The following is an 18,336-nucleotide window of genomic DNA, read 5'->3' on the forward strand; positions in this document are numbered from 1 at the left end:
CCCCCCCCCCCAGTGAGACATTTTATTTTAGGAAAACAAAAGCCACTGTGTACCCATTTCTTACATCACATAATCAAGTCTTCTTCTGTGTGTGTGTGTATTTCAGTAATGACATTTGCTGTGATTGTGATTGTGTATCAGCTGTTTTAGGGAAGAATGTTTTTCCCCCAAGCATCCACAACTGTAATCGTTGACTAGATCTTTCAGAAGGTCTCAAGAGAAGCTGGACGGTGGCAGTGGATTTGAGCTAGCTAATACCTAGGCCTGTCCCTGAGGCTAAGTCTAGGCCTTGGTGAAATAATTCAGTGCAGTGCAGATATTAGGAATGTGAAAGGCTGTCCTTCTGAGGGATGATTTCTCACACTGGGTACCAGTGGCTCACATCTGTAATCCTAGCTCCTCAGGACGCTGAGACCTGAGGATTGTGGCATGCAGTTAGCCCAGACAGACAAATCTGGGAGACTTCTGTCTCCAATTAGCCAGCAAAAGGCCAGAAGTGGAGCTTTGGCTTGAGTGGTAGAAAGCCAGCCTTGAATGAAAAAGGCCAGGGACAGCACCCAGGCTCTGAGGTCAAGCCTTAGTAGGGCACCAAAAAAATTTTTTTTCTCCTTTCAGACCTAAGCATTAGAAAGCCCCCGCCTCGATTCAAGTTGAGATTAGACTAAAGACCTTCCCCCCCACCACACTCCCCAGCTTGCCAGGGAATCTAAGAGGACCCAGAGGCCTTTGAGAAGGTCTCAGATTACCTTATTAGCTAGAGCTAGGTAAGGTAGATTGCATATTGATATTCCAGCTGTCATTCGCTTTAGATTGAAATCTATTTTATTTTGTGCTTTGTCATCATAAAACTGACAGTCTATGTAGGTTTTTCACTAAGTAAATAAGAAATGTGAGATTTATTTTAATAGCTCCAAGGACTATGGCTTTCTGAGGCTGAGACTATTTGTCATAGGAAACGACTTGTTAAAATGTTGGCTGTAGGCAACAGTTTTCAAACTGTGTTAGAAGTTGATTGAAGTGCTGAGCGCTGGTGGCTCACGCCTGTAATCCTAGCTACTCAAGAGGCTGAGATCTGAAAATTATTGTTCAAAGTCAGACTGGGCAGGAAAGTCCGTGAGACTCTTCAGCTAACCACCAGAAGTGGCACTGTGGCTCAAGTGGTAGAGCGCTCACCTGAGCTGAAGAGCTGAGGGACAGCGCCCAGGCCCAGAGTTCAAGTCCCATGACCAACAACAACAAAAAGTTGTTGATTGATGCCTTGACCTTGGATTCTGATCACCTCCCAGATCCACCTCTTGACAGTAAACAGCCCTGCCCAGGACCTCAGAAGTAGGCATGTGGTTACAAGTGTTCACCTATGTATGAAGTTATTATTCAAATAAAGTAAGCAAGTACTGCTAAGAGCTTTCAAATATAGAATTTTATTGCTTACCTTCCACCCTCCTGTGTGTGTGTGTGTGTGTGTGTGTGTGTGTGTGTGTGTAAGTGTAAGAAATTACCTAGTGGTTCTGTCTCATCCCTTCTTTCCTTCCTTTCTTTCTCTTTTCCTTCCTTCTTCCTTTCTTCCATCCATAGCATCCATTCTTTACCCAGATTTCATTTCTGGCACTCCCATCTCCTATAGCTAGATAGCCAGAGTTCATAGCTTTAAGTTTATAATTAAAGTTCTCCCGTGTCCTCTACCCGAAACAGCACCAACAGAACTGCAAGGCCTGGCAGAAAAGATCCATACGTATATCGCCTAGTGATTTTTGTGAATACATGAGGCAGCATGGCTCTGTACCATTTTTAAGTCCAGTTAGAACACTGTTACTGCTCATTAAAGATCTTCTGTATGATGCTGTTTTATGGTTCCATGGCTCATTTTGGCCGCTTAGCTTTTAACAGCATGGTGTGTGGCTGTAGCAGCCGTGTGGGCTTTCATGGCCTTTGGGAACCACCAGGCCCTCGGCGTAATTAATATATCTAAATCCTTTAGGTAATGACAGGAAAATGGTGAGTTTGAGCAGCAGCTTATTAAAATGGCCTACTTAATTTAAGAAAACGATGACATCCATGCCCATTATAACCTGGATGTTGTCCCTGTTGGATTTTATATCTATTCTCTCTCTCTCTTTCTGTCTCCCTCTCTCTTTAAAGAAAAGGAAAAGGAATGGAAGGGCCCATTCTACTTCATCCAAGGTGCTGACCCTCAGTTTGGGCTGATGAAGGCCTGGGCCACCGGAGACTGTGACAGTGGCGGTGACGAGTGGGGACAGGAGATCCGGCTCACCCAGCAGGCCGTGCAGGCCATCAACAAGCTCAACCCCAAGCCCAAGTTCTTTGTTCTGTGCGGCGACCTCATCCATGCTATGCCAGGTAAGCCCGTCCAGGCCGGCCAGGGCCTTTTCTCCTTCAGCCAATCCTGACTGCATGGCCGGAAAACACAGATTTCTCTCCCAGAGATGTCTCTGTGCGGTGCTGGCCTATTCTTCCTCCTCCACGCCGCCGCAGTGTCGTTAAACATCACCAGTTGCACACTCGTTTTATATTTGGAATCAGGTAAGATTAATTACAGCAATTAGAGGAGCGGCACTTCTGATGATGCAAGCTTCATATGAAGAATCAAACAGATCCCCTTGTGTCACCTTCCTGCCTATCTAGGGACCAGTGGGGACTGCTTCCAGACACTGGATCCAGAAGTAGAACTGTCTTCCTTCTCTCATCTTTCCTAATGATTTTATTTTTCCCTGTATTGGTGCTTTTTTAGTTTTTTAGTTGCAAGATAGAAAAATACAACTGAAGCTTGCCTGCCTGCCTGCCTGCCTGCCTGCCTGCCTCCCTCCCTCCCTCCCTCCCTCCCTCCCTCCCATACTGTCTCATGGGACTATAAAGTTCATGGGCAGAAGTCCTGGGTTTCTTAGTCCGTTAACTTGTTCTTTCCCTCCCTCAGCTCTGCTCCCATCTGGGTGGACTTCCTTTGTGCCCAGGCTTTGTAGTGGTGGCTCTTTGGAGCTCTCAGCTTAGGTCCTTTATACAGAAATCCCAGTGGAAACAAAGTGCTCAGTTTGGGGCAGTCCAGTCAGAGTCCCAGACTATACTCATCTGGCTCTGAGTGTGAGGTTCAGCTCTAGTTCAAATGTGTGGTCTGAAGAATGGGTGGTTTCCCTAAGGAAAAGTCAGATGCTGGCAATATACAAACAAATAAGGCCTTCTAGAACAATCTTCCTCCCCAACTGACACCCTTCCTTCTCCCCTAGTCAGGGCTGAGCCCAGTGAGCAGGGATTCCTGCCCAGCAAGGAGGTAGAGCTGGCACCCACAGCCTCCGCCTCTCACCTCTGTGCTGGTCTCTGCTCAGGGGAACAGACATGACCTGGAAACCATGGGGGACAATACAGCTCTGGCTGTGGATTGTTCTTCTGGTGGTACTGGGCTTTGAACTCAGGGTCTCCTACTTGCTAAGGGCCTGTTCTGCTGCTTGAGCCATTGCCCTAAGCCCTTATTGCCTTAGTTATTTACTGACATGAACCACCGTGCTTGGCTTATTTGTTGAGACAGGGACTCATAGCTTTTTTGCCTTGGCTGGGCTCAGACTGGGATCCTCCTGATCTCTGCCTCTCAAGTAGCTGAGACTATAGGATGAGCCACCGTGCTCTGACACGTTTGTTTCAACTGACTTTTTCAGCTCTTCTAGCAGTTGAGGTAGTTTGCAGGAGGCTGAGGTGCTGCAGCCCATGCATCCAGAGCAAAGCTCAGTGAGAAATCTGGAGGCTGGGAAAGGAGCATTTGTGCATGCTCTGAAGTTGGAAGGACCCCCAGATCCCCCTCATTTTCTGTGTGCCTCTGCCTTACAGCAAGTCATGCACAGAGACATCTCCCCCAGTGGAAGTCAGTAGCACCACCCTGCGGGAGCCCTGACCTGGTGTTGGGCTGCTCGGACCCAGCAGACTGGGCTTCCAGCTGTACTCTGCACTGGTAGACCAGGGGAATGTGGGCAAACCCTGATCTCAAAGTTCCTGTGTGAGCCTAGAAACCATGGAAGCAGCAGGCTCTAAGACCTCGGTCACCTGGGGCAGTGAGGCGGAGCATGACTCTAACCTCTGCAGGGAGATGGTGTCCTGGAAGCTCTGTGTAGCAGCAGGGCACGTGTGTCCTGGGTATTTTGTTTGTTTCTCTGGTTGTGGGGCCTCACGCATGCTAGGTGAGCATCGTAATGTCTGGGCTATGCCAAACCTCCAGGCTTTATGTGTGTAGTTTGCTTTTCAGATAGGATCCCAGGCTGGCTTTTGCTGGGATGACTGGTAGGCATCACCCTCTCTTGCCCCTTGGTTTGTTTTGTAGAGAAGTAAAATAATAGCTGCTGGTGAACTTGGTAGCCAAGGGTGTACAGGGTACCTAGTGTGCCATGTGGAGGTGACCGTGGAGCCTGGGCTTCCACCTGGGTTGACATCGAAGGATTGAGTTTTCAGTCACCAGCCAAAGTGATGTGTTAGTCGACTGAACACCTGGTTTGCAGCTGGGGCCGTCTCTGGGATGGTAGGGCCCTGTGTACTGTGTGCATAGCACGTGATGTCACACAAGACCACAGTGACCCAACTTCCGCTGCCGTTGGCACCCTTGAACCTAAGCTGACAAATGATAGCATTTTTCTTCCCAGTGAATTCTTTTCTTTCAAAGTGGAGTACTCCGAGGCCCACTGGAATTATGTAACATGTTCTTGTAGATGTTTACCAACTTGTTCTGAATTATGGTAATGTATTCAGTTATATTTCAAAATCATATTTAGAATAAAAGCCTTCCGCACAGTTATGCTGCTTCCTAAGCCAACCAGACTGAGCACAAGGAAATGAAAAGGTACAGGTTTTGTGACCAGTGCCACCAGAGAGTCCCAGGACCTCCTGAGTGGGAGCTGGCAGGCTCCAGCATGGCCGTGTTCAGGGTAACAGGAATGGAATCCATAGTCACCTCTCAAGATTCAGCCTGTTTTGTAGGGGTTTAACAGAGCCTTGAGAACTGCTTTGAATATTGTGGTCAGACATTAAACAGAGCATTTTAAATCTAGTTACCATTTTTTAATATGCAATAAGTGGCCTCCCTCCCACTTAGCTCATTTGCAGGACAGACAGTAGAAAAGTAATTATTTGCTTTGACTGTTTTAGCACATTGTTAATTAACCAGTGCACATATTAATAGGCAAATAAAATCAGAAAGCATACTTCTAATACCACCATAAATAATATCTGGGGCCAAGTAGATATTGGTTCAAAATGAAGCAAAAGAGCTTTCGGAGTAGTGTGGGTTTTTTTTTTTAAAGTGAAAGCAATCACATCATGCTTTTCCATTATAAACACCCATCATAGTATCCGTTCATGCGTAGTATTCGTTGAGTGCTCGGTAAGTACCAGTTACGGTGCTGGATGCCTTGGTGATGTCTGTGGGAAGGAGAGGGCAGGTCCTGGTGCCCAAGTCCAAACATGGAGGGGAGGGTCCAAGCCTCAAGGCTGTCTGCTTTGTCTTTATTTTGGACAAAGCCTATTTTGTACTGAAACACATTATCATTCTGTAGATATCCCTGTGTTTTTCTAGGTCTTTCTCTTCCTATACAAAGCTTTCGCTATAGGGTGCGCCATATTCAAAGTACCAAATGAAGATTTGTACATCCATTGATTTTCAATCCTTCACCTCTGAGTCCAGGCTTCCTTTCAAAACTCAGCCCTGCTGACACTGAGCCATCGACCCCCCAAGAGTGGCCCCAGGAGCCTTGTTAGACTCTGGCAATTGCTTGTGCAGCTGACAAATTGGCTGGTGCTGGTCTGATTAGAGGACAAAGGATTTCTGTGAGCCAAACATATGTGTCCGTGCCAGTCTACGAAAAAGTGCCATAACCAAACCAAGCAGTGTCACCAGTGGCTCGGTGCCTCGTTGGGAAGGGTCCTCAGGTAGCTGCTGGGCACTGTCTGTGTCGGCATCTGTGGCAGGACTTAGCTCAGGAACTCCCCTGCTCTGCGCTAAGAAGGCAAGCCTGCCCTCGCGTCTATCATTCCAGCAGATGTACATTCCTTTGCTGTAGCTGCTGGGGTGGCTCAAAGCCTCGCCCCCATTCCCTGGCAGTCCTGAATCTGCAGGGCTGTGTTCCTTCTCCAGGCTCTGGCACCAGAGGGACACCTGTGCTCCTTGGCTCCTGGACCTCCATCTCCAAGCCAGCAGCTTCGTGTCTTCTCTCCTCTCTGTCCCACTTTGCCCTCTTGTACATCCCCTTGTGATAGCACTTGGTCCACCCAGTAACCTGGGAGGCCTTCTCCTCTCAGTGTCCCCATCCCACTGTAATACAGCTCGGTCGCAGTTTCTGGGGATCACGGTGTGGGCATCCTGGAGGGGTCGCTCCTCTGCCCAGCACAGGTGGTCAGAGATAGATGGAACTGAGGGTCTGTTACCTGGCAGGGTCTGTGCTGGTTGCTGATCTACTCAGGACATCTTTGGAAAGATGCTATTGACATTTCATTTTAACTGATGGGGAAGAGAAGTACCTTTCCCAACGCACACAACCATATGTGGTAGAGTAAAGATCATCATCCACTCCCCCCTGCAGTCTCGCTGTTCTAACAGTGACTCCAAAGCAGTAGCCAGAGCTCCTCAGGATCACTGAATCTCAAACTTCCAAACTAGCAGGACAGAGGGAGCATCTTTTTAGAACCCTCGGGCGACTTGATGAACACGTAAGCTTTAAGAAGCCTTTAGCCACGCTAAACACTGTGGTGTACATCTGAAATCCTAGCTACTCAGGAAGCTGAGATTTGAGGACCATGGTTCAAAGCCAGCCTCAGCAGAAATGTCTGTGAGACTCTTAATGTCCATTTAACTACCAAAAAGCCAGAAGTGGGGCTATGACTCAAGTTGTAGAGAGCCACCCTTGAGTAAAAAAGCTAAAGGATAGCACCCAGGCCCTGAGTTCAAGCCCCAGTGCTGACACAAAATTTTTTAAAAGCCTATAGCAGACTAAATTGACAGGACTCTATTTTCTGCTTTTCAGTGTACTTACTAATTACTATGTGTATGCCAAAATCCACCTTAAATATGAATGAGAATAGCAGTTAGCAAGAGAACCATCATACCTTTTATGTTTATGCTCAGTGTTCAAAGGACACACTTATAAGTCTGTGGTTTTTGTTTTGCTTCCTAAACAGTTTGTGAGTAAAGCAGAATGCCCCCTGTAGAATACGCCCGCCCCAGACAGCGCGACGCACACAGAGTGCAGAGTTAAAGTCTTGGCCTACAGGATGCTCAGGGCAGCCAAACTGGGTTTTTGATTTGGGTCATTCCTTATCTACCATTCCAAAATTCCAAAAGGTTTGAAAATTTGATTTTTTCCCCCTTAAATTAGAACTGCCTACATAGGCAGCAAAACTGCTCTGACTGATGTGAAGCTGTTGATGGCTCTTACTTATCTAATAGTGAGAATATTCATATGTTTTCTTGCAGAATGTTTCTGGGTTCTATTACAGGTTGCTGCCCAAGCTCCTGCTTATTTAATATCTCCTCTCTGCCCCCATATTGCCATCCTAACATTTGAAAACCTTCCGTTTCAAATGTGATCTGGGCCAAAGGTTTGGGGTACAAGATTTGCAGTTGTCCTTTTGGGGTTTGTAGATGAAGAAAAGTCCATCACTTTCCGCAGAGCCTTTCCCTCGTTTGGATACTTGCACACATTGTTCTGCAGTAACCACATTGTAGTTTTAGAGTTAAAATGGGCTCAGATGTCTTAGGGTTGAAGTTTGGGGATCATTTCTGTTGGGACCAAAGGGACTCTGTGTGAAAATGGATTGAATCCAGAACTGATTCCAACAAATGGGAAGAGAGGATACATGCATCAAGGTAATGCTTGCTACCAGTGCGGGCAGAATAATCTACTTAAGCAGAAAAGTCTGAACTTCAAGGTAGAAAACGGCTGGGCTTTGCAGATAGGGCAGCGAGACCCCAGAGAGGAGGTGAAGCCAATCAGCAGTGTGGTGGTGGGAGCCAGAGGTACCTGGGAACGCAGGGCTGAGAAATGAGCTGTGCTTTGCTCTTGGGAGAAGGGCCTCATGAGACCTGGACGCTATTTCATCTGGTGTGGTCACTTTGACCTAGGTTAGGGCAAACCTGGACTAAAGTGTAGATAAAAGTCTCCATGGCCCCTCCCCCACAGTATAACCCCTGCTTTCAATATATTTGATGTCAGTATAACTTGTGGAGGAGATGGGGAAAAACCAGTTGTTTAAGGATACAGGTGGACCTGATGCAACAAAGAGAAGTACTAGTTGTCATGTCCAAAACGAACTTTACAACGTTGGTGGGGGGGGGAGGAGGGGGAGGGGGGAAGGAGAAGGATTGGGATGGGGGGGAGGGGAGAGGCTGGGAAGTGATGTGAAGGGTGAACAAAGGAGGAGGCTGCAATGCTTGGTAAGAAATGTACGCATTATCCTGCCCATGCAATTGTAACCCCTCTGTACAGTATGTTCACAAATAAAATTAAAAAAAAAAGTCTCCATGGCCTTAGACCCTCAAGACCCCTTCTCTATCCAGAGAGCTAAGTCTGAAGATGCAGAAGTAGGAAATAGAGTTGTGCACTGGGCTTTGGGCTGTGGGTCTAGGGAAGCTGGTATTCCTTGTGTGTGTGTGTGTGTGTGTCGGGGGCAGGGAGGGTTGGGGGGAGTTGGCAAAGACCCAGACACATGAACATGATGCTGGTACATGACAGCATCAGATAAGCAAAGCCTCTGAGGCATAGTTTTGAAAAACCAAGATTAAGGCTCTGGTCTGGGAAAGGTCTTATCTTACTCTACCAACTCTTGGAGTTCACCTTCCTTCAAGCTTAGTTTTGCATTCCTAAAGGATGTGGGTGGGAGGCGGGGAGAGTGAGTGTAGGAGACAGAGAGACTGGTTGTGAAGTAGATTTCTTGGGATCTTTAGTGAGTGACTAGCACAGCATATGGCAGGCATCATGCACTAATGGCATCCAGGCATGGTGGTATGTGCCTGTAATCGCAGCTGGAGATGGGAGGATCACAGTTCAAGATCAGCCTCGGCAAAAGTTAGACCCAATTTCCGCAAGCAAGCCAGATGTGGTGGCACATCCTGTACTTGCAGCTGTGCTGAGGCAGGGATAGGATGTTCATTGTCTGAGGCCAGTCCCAGACAAAAACTCAAGACACACTGCCTGAAAAATGACTAAAGCAAACAAAGGCTGGGGGCATGGTTCAAGTGGTAGGGCACCTGCCTAGCCAAGTACAAGCCCTGAATTCAACCAGTACTAACACTCCTCCCCTTTCTCCCTTCCCCCCACCAAAAAAAAAAAAGTCCAGAAGAGGTGAATCAGTAATCAACTTGATTATTTAACAAGTTTGTCTGCAGTGCCTGCTTTGGACCAGGCGCTGTGGTAGCTGCTTGCTCCCCATCAGTGAACTGACACAGACAAGACCCGTGCTTCCCCTGAAACTGAAGACTAGAGACAGAAGCAGGGCACGCTATCCCAATCTCTTGTGGGATTCAGACTAGGGTGGAGATGGATCTTTTCCATGATGATCTTACTAGATCTCTAAATTATATGAGGAACACGGGGATCGATTTCTTCTGTAGATATTTAGAATAAACCGGGCACATTCTTCCCAGATTACAGGGTCACAGTGGTTCAAAGAATCCAAGCAGCTAAACCACCTTTTCTGAATGTTAATCCATGTGGTTTGTGACTTATTTTTTTCTCTTTCTGGACAGCTGTTTTACAGTGGTACAAATGAGTTTACAACAGGCTCTCCACAGCTGTGAACTGCCTTGCACTCATAGATGCTGCCTGGTGGCTTAGCCCTCCCTCCCCGCCTTAACTAGCCATGATCCTGTTTGGAGCTGATCTAAACAGCTGCTGTGTGGCTAACCACGTGCGCTCCCTGAGGTCTGCGGTCACAGTTGATGGGCTATATTGGGGGTCTGCTCTCCCTGTGATTGGCACTGAGTGAGCCCTGGCCCTTTTGTGCTGGGAGTCCCTAGAGGGCCTGCCTCAGGGACAGCATTTGCCTTCTACAGGATCTCTCTCTCTCTCTCTCTCTTTTGCCTGTCTCTCTGTCTGTCTGTCTCTCTGTCTATCTATGTCTCTCTTATTTGTAATGTGTGTGCCAGTACTGGAACTTGAACTTAGTACCTGGGCTCTGTCCTTTAAGTCTTTCACTCAAGACTGGTGCTCTACTATATGAGCCACAGCTCCACTTCAGCTTTTTGTTGGTCCTGGTCATTACTGCCAGGCTGGCTTTGAACTGTGATCCAGGCTGGCTTTGAACTAGATCTCAGCCTCCTGAGAAGCTGGGGTTACAGACTTGAGCCACCATGCCTGGTCTACATGAACTTTTCTGTGCAGCCAACACTCCCGGTCCCTGTCATGTGAACCTGGTTCCTATGCCACCTACCCCATGCAGAAAGCTCCTGTTACACCAAAGCCCTCCTATCCATATGGAAATGGGACCTTGCTGTTTGTTTCTAAGTTCAGATAATTTACACACATTTCCTCAGCTGGCAATTAAAGATTCTATTTTCAAGTGCTTTCTCCAGGCTCCAAGAAATACCAAGATTTAAAGACATTTGTCATTCAGTTCTACACACAGACACAGGGCAGGGGTGAGTGTGCAAGAATGGGAGGCTATATCCACGTATGGCTAAGCTCCATGGTGGGCGGAGCTGTCTGTCCCCCTCAGCTCTTCCCCCTCAGCCTGTTGGCTGTGTGGGGCCAAAGCTGCACTGTGCCCCCCCAAAGCAATCAGCCGAACCCCTCACGAGGCTCCTGCTCCTTCACGTGTTAACCAGCGCTAGAACAGCCAGGCAATCAGCCACAACACCTCCCCTCCGCCGAGGCTGATTAGAAGTGGTTTCAGCCAATTTGCCTAATATTACTAATTAGGCAGCTTGCAGCGTTACTTGGGAAGTCGCTTCTGATTAGGTGTGTCATCATCCACCCTGCCAGCATCTGCCTTGTGGTGGTGACATGGAAACAGTTCTGAGGCAGGGTTGTCTTCACACGCCCTGTGCCCAGGACCCCTTTGTCAGCTTAAAACCCTGGACCACATCATAGAGTGATTTCTTGTTTGTTGGAAGTACTGGGGGATTGAACTCAGAGCCTCTTGCCTTCTCAGCTCACTTGCTCAGCTGGTGCTCTACCTTTTGAATCATACTTCCAGCCCAGTTTTTTGCTGGTTACTTTGGAGATGGAGTATCTCAAACTTTTCTACCCAGGTTAGTTTTGAACCATGATCTTCTGGATCTTAGCCTCCTAAATAGGAAAATAAAACATGTAGGATTTACAAGAAAACCAACCATATTGAAATAGAGTTAGCAAACGTATTTTTAAAATTGTTGGTTAATGTGCGTGCTTCTTTGTTGATCTCTTTATAAGACAGTCTTAACAGCAGAGCTAAGAGCTCAAGGATAGTGGTCTACCACTTGAGCAACAGCTCCAGTTCCAAATTTTCTGGTGGTTAATTGGAGATGAGAGTCTCAGACTTTGCTTCTCTCCACTGGCTTCAAATCATGATCCTCAGATCTCAGTCTCCTAAGTAGCTAGGATTACAAGCATGAGCCACCCCATGCCAGCCCACAGTTGCCTTTTGATTAAGGATGAAAGAACGTCCACATTCTCCCTCTCTGGGTTCCAGCATTTGGATTGAAAATGGTAACTGAGAGAGCTTCACCTTACTTCCTTGCTCGCTCCTTGAAGCACTCGAGAAGGCTTAAAAGGATGACAGACATAAAATTAGAAAGATTAAAAATAAATGTAAGTCAGGACCACAGGAATATACAATTTCACGTACAAGTCAAGACTAGAGGCAGAAAGACAGATTGAGAAGTTCAGCCAGTGATAAACAACATCACACTTACATCTGAGAGAGACAGAGCTGTTCCCAGAAGTCTTGTTACATTTAAGAGGAAAACATGGTGAAGGTTTTCTCCTGGAGCATCGCGTAATATGTTGTCCAGAAAGGGCAATTTCTAGGATCAGTTCTTTTAGCCTGAACGTGGTGTTCACAAACTGGCTTTGTGCAGCCAGGAAACCCCGAGAAGCTGGGCAGGATTCCCAGGTATTCTGAAGATGTCCTGGAAAAGTGGTCGGAAGACTTCACAAGGCCAAGGGGTACCAGGTAGCTGGGTGTCCACGAGGGTTTCTGGAAGCAGTTAGCGTGTACAGCAGTTGAGTGAGCAAAGCCCCCCTCCCCTCCCCTGGTCGTGGGTGGCATATCCAGTCCTACCTGGGCCTGAAGGAAAGGTGGAAGGAGGGCAAGTTGCCTCCTCTGCCTCTAAGGATGGTGAGAGCCACCTCCCACAGTAAACTCCTCCTCTTCCTCCTCTGTGTCTGGCAGCTGCCCTGTGCCTTGCCACCCTGAGCGTGGGTTGGCTTGCAGTAGCCCTGCCTGTGGGGGCCACTGGGCCCTCTCCTCACCACCCAGGAGCTGGTGAGTGGATGCCCCCAAAGCTCGCAGAGGCCCCAGCACACCCACGTGGCGTGGGCCGGCCAGGACATTGCAGCTTTGGTTCAGCAGACCCAAGTACATCATGTCTTCTATTGTTTCTGCTCTGAGCGCTTATTTCCCAACAGTAGAATATTTCACCTCCTCCATAGGTTTATTTTCTGCAACTAAATGAGGTTACTAAGAAGGGACGTGACCCGAGAGGGGTTCAAGTGATCGAAATGGTGGGGGCTAAGGTGACGAGGGGCTGGGGGCTAGAACACAGGAAGGCCAAAGCTGCTGAAAAGATGTGGGTTTTACACAATGCCTCCCTCCCTCCCTCCCTCCCTCCTCCGGCTTTAGACACTCTATACACACATTTCAAATCCTGTCTCGTTTTCCCCTCTGCCTAAATAGCTTATTGGGAAACCATTGTAGGTTCTGGTCAGTATGTATATTTGGCTTGTATAAAAAAATTACGTTTCCTTCCTTGGTTTATGTTTTATTGGTGTGAAATGCTGCCATTGTATTCCATAAATATATTTATACAGAAATTTCGTATTGATCTGAAGGTAGAGCATGAACAAATCACACTGGGTATCATTTACCTTCTTTCTACTTTCCTTTGTCTTCCCAAAAGTACATCAAGCACACTAAAATATAAATAAACATATTGTAGCCCCTCATGGTATCTGATAGTTAAATTCTCCTTATTAATTGTACTCTACTTTGGCTAACAGTACAGATTACATCACGAATTGCTATGAATATCTAGAAGCAGTAAGTATAATTGTAGTTTTTAGATGCGAAATTAAATGAATCTTGCCTAATAATGTATATAATTTAAAAACTGGTAGAACGCAATTAAGCTCGATCTGTTCGCAATGTGGCCCTGGGTCGCTGCGTGAGTGATGTTTATGCCTGCACAGTTTTAGATCAATGCATTTACATACCTCAATTAATTAGAGAAAGATAATGCAAGCATTAGAGATGAGGAGGATTATGACCGTAAATTCTCTAGGACTTGATGAAAGCAAACGCGCCTAATCAAAAGAATAAATAATTTTCTCAAGTTCTCCTTATGGGCAGCTTGTCCATCCACATTCCAGTTCTAGTGAGGATGTAGATCATGTGACAGGCCTCAGGTTTTTATTTTTTATTTTTGCAAGACACCCTCTCTTCCTCCTGTCAACTCACTGCCAGCCCTCGGCTGCCGGGGGCTGAAGTCAAGCCAGAGACCCTGTATTCATTTACCTATTTGTTTGTCTAGTTAATAACAGCAAATGTGTATTGAGGTTCTACTTAAAGAAGCAAGAGTTCTGACCTCAGGAAACGTCCAGGCTAGTCAGGGACAGGCAGAAAGGACAGGTCAAACAAAATGGCAGTCCGCAGTGGAGACCACTGGCGGTTGGAGCTGTGTGAAGCCCTGCTCCAGTTGGGGAGCTAAAGAAGGCTTCCTGGAAGCCTGGCGCCCGTGGCTCACACCTGTAGTCCTGGCTACTTCAGAGACTGAGATCTGAGGATTGTGGTTTGAAGCCAGCCCAGGCAGAAAATCCCTGTGAGACTGTTTTTGGTCCATCTTGGGGCTTGAACTCTGGGCTTAGGTGCTCTCCAGCTCTTCAGCTCAAGGTGAGCTCTCTACCACTTGAGCCACAGCGCCACTTCCAGTTTTCTGGTGATTAATTGCAGATAAGAGTCCCACGGATTTTACTGCCTCAGCTGGCTCTGAACCACGATCCTCAGATCTCAGCCTCCAGAGTAGCTGGGATTACAGATGTGAGCCACCAGTGCCTGGCCTTGTGAGACTTTTATCTCCAATGAGATAAAACAAAAACCAGAAGTGGCTCACAGTGGTAGAATACTAGTTTTGGACAAAATTGCTTAGGGGCAGTGCCCAGGCTCTGAGTTCAAGCCCCCAGCTGACAAAAAGAAAAAAGAAAAAAAGACTTCCTTGAAACCGAGGTAGGTCTGGGTTTAGACATTCAAATCAAAGAGAACTAAAAGGCCTCCAGAAGAAAAGAACAGCCAAAAGACTTAAATGTTTTCTGCCACCCGTGAAGTACTACTTCTCAGAAAAAAAAAACTACAGTTCAGAGTCTTTTGTGAAAATTATTAAGTTTACATATATTTGCAGGTGTACCTTTCTAATTAGAAAATGCAAATGGGAGGAAAAAAACAGTATTGTTTACTTGGTTGTTATTGTCTGGAGCAGCAGGTTGGGATGCATTTCCTGTTTTTATGGAGAAGCTCTTAGTGTGTATTTAGCTGGATCCCACCTTTGGTGGACTCAGGTTACTTCCTGCCCTAATTTCTTCTGGCTGAGTTTTCTTATCTGGAAAGTGCAGATCATAAGGGGAACAACTGAGTCAGTTTCTGGCTTTGATTAAATGAGATTTGAGAACTACTTAGAGTATTATCCCTCTCCCCCATAACTGCAGTTACATGTTTTATTTTTATTTATTTTTATTTTTGTCGGTCATGGGGCTTCAACTCTGGGCTTGGGTGCTATCCCTGCGCTCTTCAGCTCAAGGGGAGCACTCTACCGCTTGAGCCACAGCACCACTTCCGGTTTTCTGGTGGTCAATTGGAGATAAGAGTCTCATGGTCTTTCCTGCCTGGGCTGGCTTTGAACCATGATCCTCAGATCTCAGCCTCCTCAGTAGCTAGGATTGCAGGCATGAGCCACCAGTGCCTGGCTGATGTTTTATTTTTAATGATGGCTTTATCAAATTAGAGTTTCCATACTAGACAATTCATCCATTAAAAGCTAATGATTTTTTTTTCGTGTGGATCCTGGGACTTGAATTCAGGGCCTGGGTACTGTCTCTGAGGTTCTTTTGCCCAAGACTAACATTCTATCACTTGAGTCACAGTGCCACTTCCAACTTTTTTGGTGATTAATTGGATATAAGACTTTCCTGCCTGGACTGGCTTCAGACATCGATCCTCGTATCTCAGCCTTCTTAGTAGCTAGGATTACAGGTGTGAGACTCCAGCACATGCCTTATACCAATGGTTTTTCATTTATTCACAGGACTGTGCAACTACAACGACAGTGAATATGAGGAAGTCTGTATTCATTCCCCACTTCCTCCCCTTCCCCCTCAGCCCATTGGTCTACTTCTCTTTTGTGGGTTTCCCTGGTGTGCCTTTGAGACTTCCTTCTTGCCTAGCCCCGTGTTCTCCTAATCCATCAGTATTGTAGCGGTGGCTGAAGAGTATTCTACCTGTGGAAATACCACATTTCTTTGTGCATGGCGACTACGTGTTTCATCATTCTGTGAGATGAAGTCTTTAACGTAGATTATTCAATGAGCAGATTCAGGAAAATGGAAATCAGTCCTTGGTCCTGGGACAGTTTAATGGTTTTACCTCATCACTAAATAATACCACTCCTGACCTACAAAATGAATTCATTCATCTTCTCCTTTGCATTGGACGCCCTTCCCAAAGAATGAGAACACGAGAGTTTTTAGTGTAAGAATGTAAGTTCCGAGGAAGTCGGGGGGGGGGGGGGGGTAGACCTGCCAGCAGCCATGGCCCTGCCTCTAGGCAGACGCCAGACCCATCTCCTCTACGTATCGGACAGATATTTGCTGTAGGACTCTGCTTCCTGTTTCCACTGTAATGACGGATATTTTGTCTGAAGATGAGACTCAAACTTTTGGAAACTAAGGAAGTTGGCTGAGTTGAACAGCATTGCCAGTCTATCTATCTATGTAGATAGGTATATATGTATGTATATGTATGTATGCATACATATATGTATATATGTATGTGTATATACACATGTGTAAATATATACACACTATATATGTGTGTGTGTATATATGTATATGTGTGTGTGTGTGCGTGTATATATATATATATATATATATAGTCATTTCAGAGCCCATTGCTAATGGCAGGTTCCTGGATTCCCTGAGCCTCAGCTTACTTATCTGCAAACTAGGGGGTGTGCCATCCACTTTCCTGTGTTGCTTGAGAATTGAACAAGACATTATTCCAGCCATGATGGAGCCTCTGCAGTCCCAGCTACTCAGGAATAGAAGATTGGAAGGATCACAATTTGAGGCTGTGGAGGCCCCATTTCAAATCCATTAGCTTGGCATGGTGAAATATAGCTGTTACTCTAGCTGTGAGGAGGCTGTAGATAGGAAGGTCTTGGTCTGAGGCTGGTTCTATCTAGGCAAAAAATGCTCCTAGGACCCTGTCTGAAAAAAACTGCAGTGAAAATGGGCTGGGGGAGTAGCTCAAGTGATAGAGCACATGCCTATGAAGTTGAGGCCCTGACCAAACCCTAGTATCCCAAAGACATAATACATAAGCATAATAGTAATATGTCACGAGGGTGGTGACAGTGAAGGGTGAGGTCATTGTTTTCCTTCATCGTTTGGCACCTGGCTGATGCCACCTGGTACCAAGTTCTTTTTCCTCCAGGAAACAGAAGCCTAAGAGACTCAAAGGATCTGTGTTGCCTCCCCCTTGCCTGGCCAGCCCTCCTTCCAAATATTCCAAAGCTTCATGAAGTGACAGCTGAGGCAACCTATGAAAACATGTGGCTTTTTAATTGACAGCTTGGGTGCCCTATGGAGACTTACAGCTGTTTGAATGACAGTTGGGATATCCTGTTCAAGCATGTAGGTATTCACTGATTTGTTCTGCCATTCGTTGCCACACATTTTGTTCTGTTTTCAAGCAGTCTTGGCTATCAATGGAAATTTATTTGGAAACAGATTCTCCTCAGCCAAATGTCCTGACATACCACGGTCTCCCATAAATAATGACACAGTGTTTTAATCTGACATCATCTGATGACAGCCTGCCCAGGGGACTCATTATTCCTGTTTTCAACGGCTGCCATGAGGACTGGTTTGGCAGATCACGTGGAATAAATGAAACTGTTAGAAACGCCAGCCGTGACTCCCTCATACCCAGGACGGGAGGAGCTTGCAGGCCTCACGTTCCCACCTAGGGAGGTCTGTGAGATTCTGTCAGGCACACCCCGGAGGCAGACGGACCACATTGTATTGGGCACAGTTTCTGCTTAAACTCTGGAGTTGTGTCTTCCTCAGGCACTATCCTGCCTGCTCTGCTGAGGATGGGCCTGGTTTCACTGGGAGAAGGAGCCACACTCCTGGGCAGTTGGAGACAGTTGAGTAGGCACAAGGCCCTGAGTTCAAACTCTAGTACCACCAAATTAAAATGGCATACTATTTGCATGTAACCTATGTCTATCTGCCTGTGTACTTTCAGTCATCTGGATTACTTGCAATTCCCGATACATTGCAAACAATATCTAAACGGTTGCTGGAAAGTTGTTGCAGAAGCAGGGGTAATGGCTGCTACATGTTCAGTCTAGGCATAGTTTCTCTCTCTTTTTTTTTTTGCCAGTCATGGGGCCTGAACTCTGGACTTGGGCACTGTCCCTCAGCTCTTCAGCTCAAGGCTAGCGCTCTACAACTCAAGCCACAGCACTACTTCCAGCTTTTTCTGCTTATGTGGTGCTGAGGAATCGAACCAAGGGCTTCATGCATGCAAGGCAAGCACTCTACCACTGAGCCACCTTCCCAGCCCCTCTAAATACTTGTTTTAATCTGTATTTGGTTGAATCTGAATGTGAAGCCCATAGGTACGGAGGGCTTAGCTTTGCCGTTTAACCTGGATTTTGCATCACATTATCCCACTTGCTTCTCTTAAGTTTGCTGAGCATGTTTGGCTGTTGTTAAGTGGTAAAAGCAAGTGACCAAAGTGACGTCCCCCCATGGATATTGGTGTCCTAGCGTCTTAATAGGCAGACAGGTAAAGGTGAAAACCAGAGTGCTTGTCAGAAGATACCTGCATGTCAGACCAGTGCCCGCCCACCCGGTCCCCCCTTCCCCCACCCACATGGCC

The 18,336-nt window shown here is 46.6% G+C and overlaps 1 protein-coding gene across 3 annotated transcripts in view; it reads left to right on the plus strand.

Moving 5' to 3' along the window:
• Cpped1 (calcineurin-like phosphoesterase domain containing 1) overlaps positions 1–18,336 on the plus strand; it is a 66,053-nt gene that overhangs the window by 17,605 nt on the left and 30,112 nt on the right. For all 3 annotated transcript variants that reach the window (XM_013011774.1, XM_013011775.1, XM_013011776.1), the window contains one exon: positions 2,140–2,358. In XM_013011774.1, coding sequence (XP_012867228.1) covers positions 2,140–2,358 — 219 coding nt within the window. The remainder of the gene's footprint in view (positions 1–2,139; positions 2,359–18,336) is intronic.

This window comes from Dipodomys ordii, unplaced genomic scaffold, assembly GCF_000151885.1.
Source record: "Dipodomys ordii isolate 6190 unplaced genomic scaffold, Dord_2.0 Scaffold14, whole genome shotgun sequence".
NCBI classification, from domain to species: Eukaryota; Metazoa; Chordata; class Mammalia; order Rodentia; family Heteromyidae; genus Dipodomys; species Dipodomys ordii.